This window comes from Morone saxatilis, unplaced genomic scaffold, assembly GCF_004916995.1.
Source record: "Morone saxatilis isolate NCDOM2014 unplaced genomic scaffold, NCSU_SB_2.0 Contig15, whole genome shotgun sequence".
Taxonomy (NCBI): Eukaryota; Metazoa; Chordata; class Actinopteri; family Moronidae; genus Morone; species Morone saxatilis.
Window position 1 is genome coordinate 19,008,524 of NW_023339707.1, and position 7,043 is coordinate 19,015,566.

General features: G+C 38.6%; 2 protein-coding genes across 4 annotated transcripts in view; one reads left to right on the forward strand and one right to left on the reverse strand.

The window, feature by feature from the left end:
* Window positions 1–3,938, forward strand: part of g6pd (glucose-6-phosphate dehydrogenase) — a gene marked incomplete in the record, with an annotated part of 11,336 nt that extends 7,398 nt beyond the window's left edge. For 2 of the 3 annotated variants that reach the window (XM_035657331.1, XM_035657329.1), the window contains 7 exon segments: window positions 611–736; window positions 1,434–1,527; window positions 1,644–1,830; window positions 1,931–2,166; window positions 2,257–2,333; window positions 2,573–2,665; window positions 2,753–3,938. In XM_035657331.1, the coding sequence (XP_035513224.1) occupies window positions 611–736; window positions 1,434–1,527; window positions 1,644–1,830; window positions 1,931–2,166; window positions 2,257–2,333; window positions 2,573–2,665; window positions 2,753–2,843 (904 nt within the window). 3 annotated transcript variants of the gene reach the window in all.
* A 1,242-nt stretch (window positions 3,939–5,180) lies between these two features.
* Window positions 5,181–7,043, reverse strand: part of LOC118323812 (glycerol-3-phosphate dehydrogenase [NAD(+)], cytoplasmic) — an 8,843-nt gene continuing 6,980 nt past the window's right edge. Inside the window, exons 7-8 of the mRNA XM_035655841.1 lie at window positions 6,347–6,453; window positions 5,181–6,244 (exon numbers count right to left, since the gene is read on the reverse strand). Of these exons, the coding sequence (XP_035511734.1) occupies window positions 6,148–6,244; window positions 6,347–6,453 (204 nt within the window). The 3' untranslated portion in view covers window positions 5,181–6,147. The remainder of the gene's footprint in view (window positions 6,245–6,346; window positions 6,454–7,043) is intronic.

Below are 7,043 nucleotides of genomic sequence, written 5' to 3' on the forward strand. Positions count from 1 at the left end.
ACTTGTTTCAAGTGGGATAGAGGGAGATATCAAAAACAAATATTATCCAATAAAAAAAGTACCATTCACACATGTTTTTCATAGTATATCTGAGGATATTAAAAAGCCAAATATTATATTTATTATATTTAACTTGCATNNCAGAAGTTATCTCAGGACATTTTCAAATAGAGCAGATCTAGACTTTACTCTGAAAGAGGGGACATATATATAGTTATGCTTTTTGTGAAATAATTATAGTAATGGTTTACAACTATCAAATAAAGAATATTAAAAAGTTGTAACTGAATAAAACTTAAAAAACACACAACTACATGCATGTTTCAGTTGTTGGTTTTTCTCCCTGTGCATTGTAATTCCTTGTGTGGACAAAGTATTTTTTAATTTCACTCTGAAACAAAGATCTGCTGGTGATTTAAGGTCATTTGAATTATTCAACACTTCAGTTTCAGCTGCTTCACTTTTTAGAAAAGCCTCTGTGAATATCACACAAAGAGAAGAGAAACTGGCCTCTAACCAAGAACCAAACGGGAGAAAAGGGTTATGCATGCTGTCATGAACGTCTGTGTGTGCCGCTGAGCAGAGAACGATTACGTGATGTTCATTGCAGGTTTGGGAACCGTATCTTCGGGCCGATCTGGAACAGGGACAGCGTGGCCTGCGTTGTTCTCACCTTTAAAGAACCGTTTGGCACTCAGGGACGAGGAGGCTACTTTGATGATTTTGGCATCATCCGGTGAGGGGAAAACAAATGAATCCCTGAAGTCTGTCTTTGCTCTGTAATATTAAAATTTAATGTATGTTTGTATCCAGGTTTGAAGTGAGGTTATATAAAAATGAGCAGAGAACAGTAACAGCAGCTTCTATACTTAGACACTGTGTTTGCTTTACTGTATATTATAAAAAGTACTTTCATTGGTAACACTTTACTTTAACCTCTCCTATTTAGCACTATATTTAGTAACTGGTTTATAACACACTATAAAGTAGTAATGTCAACAACTGTAAAGCCTCTTGTGAGAACCTGAAACTGGTAAATGAACAGATAATGAATGATGTTATAGTAAAACACAGTTGTAATCATATAAAATATGTCTTATAGGAGAAGTTATAATTGTTGACAATACTGTACATTAAGAAACACTATCCTTTATATCTGTGTAAAAGTACATTATAGTTAGATATGAACCATTTATTTATTGTTTATGTACTGCTTATATACTGTTAAAGTAAAGTGTTACCTTCTCACTCCATAAATAATCCACAGCAGCTCACTGTAAGTCATTATCCTGTACATGATGGATTGATTTGAGGTTTCAACAGTACATCAGTACCAACATATGATCAGTTTTAATTTTAATGAACATTTTTACATCCATCACATTCTCCTCTCTGTCTTTTGTGCGACCACCTGTTCCCTTTGTCATGATCAGCGATGTCATGCAGAACCACTTGCTCCAGATGCTCTGCCTGGTTGCCATGGAGAAACCAGCATCTACCAGCTCTGATGATGTCAGGGATGAAAAGGTAGAAAATCGACGCTCTTAGCACCTCCTCAAACACAACAAAATGTGTGACAATATGTTATAGTTCATGTTTTTAAGTGTGAAAATGGATCTGTTCTCTGGTGTTCCTCCTTGTAGGTGAAGGTGCTGAAGTGCATCGCTCCAGTGACAATGTCGGATGTGGTGCTGGGTCAGTATGTGGGGGATCCGGAGGGTGAGGGAGATGCCAAACTGGGTTATCTTGATGATCCCACAGTTCCTAAAGGATCGACTCAGGCCACCTTTGCCACCGCTGTGCTGTACGTGCACAACGAACGCTGGGATGGTAAACACGCCGCGCCCTCTACAAAACTAATCCTACTAATCTCACAGTTTGCCATGCTCTTTCGTCACATGCTGGCATTTAAAACGCTCCTGCTCCTCAGGTGTTCCTTTCATCCTTCGCTGTGGAAAAGCTCTGAACGAGAGGAAAGCTGAGGTGCGGCTGCAGTTCTCTGATGTCCCGGGGGACATTTTTGGAAATCAGTGTCGCAGGAATGAGCTTGTGGTGCGCGTGCAGCCCAACGAGGCCATCTACGCCAAGATGATGAGCAAGAAACCCGGCGTGTACTTCAGCCCTGAAGAAACTGAGCTGGACCTCACCTACAAGAGTAGATACAAGGCAGGTTCAAGTTGATTTTATGCAGTTAAAGAATTGACTATAACCTTCTAATTGAATAAAGTAATGTAAAAATGTGTGTCTTGTTTTCAGGATGTGAAGCTTCCAGACGCTTACGAACGTCTCATCCTGGATGTCTTCTGTGGAAGTCAGATGCACTTTGTACGCAGGTGTGTCTTTTTGTTTTCCACTACTGTTGTCTCATGTTTCTACTTGTAAACTAAACCTGTGTGTTGTAATAGCATGTAGCACGTGCTTTATGTGAGGTAACGGTTCTTCACACATTGTGCGTCTTCTCTCTGCCTCAGCGTGAAGGAAACACAAGTTATAAAAACCTGATACGTTTTTATATTTTACACAACAGCTCTGTTATATCCTCAACCACATGTTGATTTGTTTGTATCTGCAGTGATGAATTAAGGGAAGCATGGAGGATTTTCACACCTCTCCTTCATCACATAGACAATGAGAAGCCCAAACCTATTCCTTATAAATATGGAAGGTAAGAAAGAGTTGCTCACTTTGCCCTAAGTTGGAAGAGGAATTCAGCACACAGTGTCGATAATGATCATCTTTCTTTTCCTCACAGCCGTGGCCCAACAGAAGCGGACGACCTCGCGAAGAGAGTTGGATTTCGTTATGAAGGCACTTACAAATGGGTCAACCCTCACAGACTGTGAGTTGTGATGAGATGAGGGAGGAGTAGAGGTAGGATAGTAGGAGGGGTTGCAGCAGGGTAAGTGAGCCGTGTCATGTTCCAACACTGGAGTGTCTTTGAGGAAGGAGGTGTTTCCACTGTGTGGATCCATCGCATTAGCAACAAAGAAAGAAGCTATTTAAAAACAAATTGAGAATTTCTCAGGTATAAGGAGTTATTATTCTATGGAGCTAGTTCTTCAGACATTGAGAGGAGATGTGTGGATTCATGCTGTCATCATGGGATTTGATGTTAGTTTTTCTTATTTTATTTTATTCATACATTCACAGCAGCTTTCTATGTTGTATTTGAGAGGTGGGACCAAGTCAGTTGGAGAGGGAACAAAAAAACGAACCAGGATGTTTTTGTGAACAAAATAACTGTCTGATGAACTAGCTCCATGTCCCCTGTCTCCATTAATTTGGTCTTAATTTGTCAGGATGGTAAATGGAATAACAAGAACAGAGCAGAGTAACAATAGAGTAGAGCACTAAGAAAACACAGCTGAGTCATCCTCACCCAGTGCAAGTACTGTACCAAAGATGGTAACTGAACACAGCAGAGACGCGGAACAACAGGAATGATTGTTCACCGACTGTCACTCCTATAAACCTTCTGATTGTATTACCATTATGCTTTCACTGCATTTATTAATCACACTTAGCGGAATTTCTTTTTACAACTTCCATACTCTCTTGTTGCCTCCTTTGCCCAGAACCAAGGACATCATGGCTGTTTTAATAAATGGACTCTGTGGTACACAAAGGGCAATGCAGGCTGTTTCCTCTTCAAAGCATTCATACTGGAATAGTCTTAAGTGTCCTTATGGACAAGCAAAACGAGCTGTTGGTCTTGTTTAGTCGCCTTCCTCTGAGCTTCATTCCCTTTTGTTTACATTTTTAAGTTTTATTTAATTTACTTATGTTCATTCCATATTTCAAAGTATAGACCGCAGTGGTTTGTACCACAAGTCAACAGTGAATGTCTTTGTAATGACGTACTCACATGTAAAGCTAGCTACATTTCCACTACTTGTAATAAACTAGTTTTGCTTCTCTGTTAATGTGTTTCCTGATTTGTGGTACTAGTGTTTTGTTTGTTTGTTGATAGGTGTATGCTTATTTTTAAAATGACATCAGAATCTTTAAAGTTAGTAAATTTGGGAAATATGCTTTAATCATTTGCTTGCCGAGAGTTAGATGGAAGATCAATACTACTCTATAAATATGAAGCCAGAGCCAGCAGGAGCTTAGCTTAGCATAAAGACCTGAAGCAGGGGGAAACAACTAGCCTAGCCTGGCTCTGTTTAAAAAAAATCCACTTTACAACACCGGTCAAGTTCCCCAACCGACAGCACTGACGTCTTACTGCTTTAACTTGTAGAAAATACAAAGAGTAAAACATTTTGAAACGATAATTTGTGGTTCTATGCAGAGTTTTGTGCTTCATCTATCACTGAACAAACAGTGCTGTTACTGACAGCTTAGTGAAAGAGGGGAGCTGCTAGAAATGCAATAGAGCCCATAGATGATCTTTTAATGCAGAAACCAGATAATCCAGAAATCAAATTAAAGCAATAAATCTGTTTACATGTATGCTGCATGTTGTTAGCATTATAATACAATACTTTGTTGAGCAGTTTATCCCTTGTTCAGTGGATTAGAGGTTTTATCATCGTACCCAAATAACGTGCAGCATTAAAGAAGTTATGTTAACATTTAGTCTTACCAAAACAGTGCATGTATCCTTGAACACGAATTTGCTTTCCCCACCATAAAACATTTTCAAAGCCAATTTAAAGTTCTTTAATTCTATCATCTGTATTTACTTGCTAGCAGTCAGTTTTGCCTGCTTTCCTTGGTGCGTTACTGCCACCTGTTGATCGGTGGAATCGTGTGAAACCTCTGGCAGGACTGCGTATTGCAGGGTGAAACAAAATAGAGACCAACTCAGAAAAAAAGCTTCATAGAGCTGTCAGGGATTAAAAAAACTCCACAGGGAACCTTTTAAGGCTGTACTAAAGGATAGTTTGAAAAAAATCAATCTATAGGTCTAGATCGATCTATAAAGTTATATCTATATACATTTAGATAAATCTATTTAGCTATTGCTCTATAGATAAGAGACATATGGATATGAGATACAATAGGAATAAAAATGTACAAATGTCACAATTGAATTAGGAAAATAGTACAGTTTAATTGATTTACTCCTTAAAAACTTTATATTCTGGCAGTATTTCTTCCAACCAAGATTCCCACTGTGCAGTAGAAATAATAGAGATGGTTGCCTTTCTAATGAAAAATGATTCCAGCAGTGATTTGATGACTGAATTAATTTATTCACAGACATAATTTCCAAAAACACATCAGCCATAACACTGGAAACAAAGTCAGGCAGTCACGATAACAAATGGCATAGTGGACGGACGTTGTTAAGTCTTTGGTTTGACAAAAAAAAAAAATAAAAGACTACAAATGGCCAAGACATAGCAACCGTGCAATCTAAGGCACTTGCATTTATATGTTAAAAACAGTTGCTGTGCGTTCGACAGTATGTTGAATATACAGTACAAGACAGGGAATATTATAGTGAATTACGTAAGACACTTTAGAGAATACAAAGACGTAAAGAAAATGAGGTATTACATCTATAATTAAAAAACAACTTGTGGTGAAGGACAGGCATTCACTGGACGGCAACATAAATGTTAGATTACTATAATTCCCTCTACAGAAGGCCGTCAGTAGGTCTTTGTCCTGAGTGGTTGGCCCCGTCAAAATCTGAACGCATTATGTGTCATATAAACATTGTACAAACATGTTAGTAACTGAACAGCAGTCAAATAAAACTAAATGTTTTCTAAAATTCGTATCGAATTATAAATTATACTGACGTAAAGTCTGGATTCCTGTATTAGTGTTTTATTTTTATTTGGCTGCTGTCTAGAAAGCGACACCATGCATTGTGATTTCATCTGGCTCGAAAAACAAAAACAAATCTCAGGCAAAAAGAGCTATCTGACCAGGACGTGGGGAAATAAATCCCCACAAACAATTAACTTTCAATTTCTGGCATTTTTTAAAATGCTAAGGACAAAAAGTGGCCGAACAGGAACCGAACACGAACCGAACACACAAATGTGATGCAACCTTCTCCACTCGCTGGCTGGAGACTTTTAGTTGCATGACAGCTGTGGAGTGACTGCTCAGCCCCGATCCATTTCTGACAGGTAACGGATGAAAAGTTCTTCATTCAGAAGGCACTTGGTCAGTTTGCTGTTTTTTTTACATGTGCTCTGGGTGGTTCTGCAAGCAGCTTATGAACTCTGTGACTGGATGGCCCTGATAGCAGATCTGATACACAGCATTGAACAGTGGGAACCTGGAGGGAGGAGGAGGAGAAGGAGGAGGTGTTGTGAATAATGCTGGATGATGTAGTGCACATGGAAACAGTGCTACGATTCAGTGTGTCGTGTTTACTTACTTTTCAATGAGGTTTTTGTGCTTGAGGATGAGATAGACCTCAGCTGCTGTTGCTGGTCCCTGCAGCTTCTGACCATTCAGCATCTCTTTCTCCAGCTCCTCAATGGACTGAGGAAGAGAACAAACACGACAATGTGTCACATATATACACATTTCAGTGTGTGGCAGACTCTAAATGACACATTGATATGATCCAGCATGCTTGAATAGTTTGTCGATGTTCATGTTAACAGTATAAATAGTACTTTCTAGAGGCCGAGTAATTATTTGTCCCTTTAGTTATGATAAAAAGGTTGAAGCTTTTATTTTGAAGGAGTAATGCCAGGGTCCTGTGTTTACTGATGCTGTAACACGTTAACACATTATGACTGGCTGTATGTCAGAAAGGGTTCGGTTGCTGTGTGTTCGCTACATCTCGTTAGTTGCTTCCATAATCAGGTCTAAAAAAAAAAAAACTTAAACGATGCTTTCCTTGCATCTCTGCTGAGAGTTGCACATGTACGGCCAGTCATCATGTGTTACATCGCCTGTAAACACGACAAAAATGCACTTTTTGCTTCTTCCCACCTGACTTTATTTTGTTTCATGTATTTAATGTTGAGTAGAACCCATTTTTATATATTTACTGAGTGTGAAAGTTTGAATAAGCAAAGTAAAAAGTGATTTATTATTTCAAGTTTTTATATATATATATATAT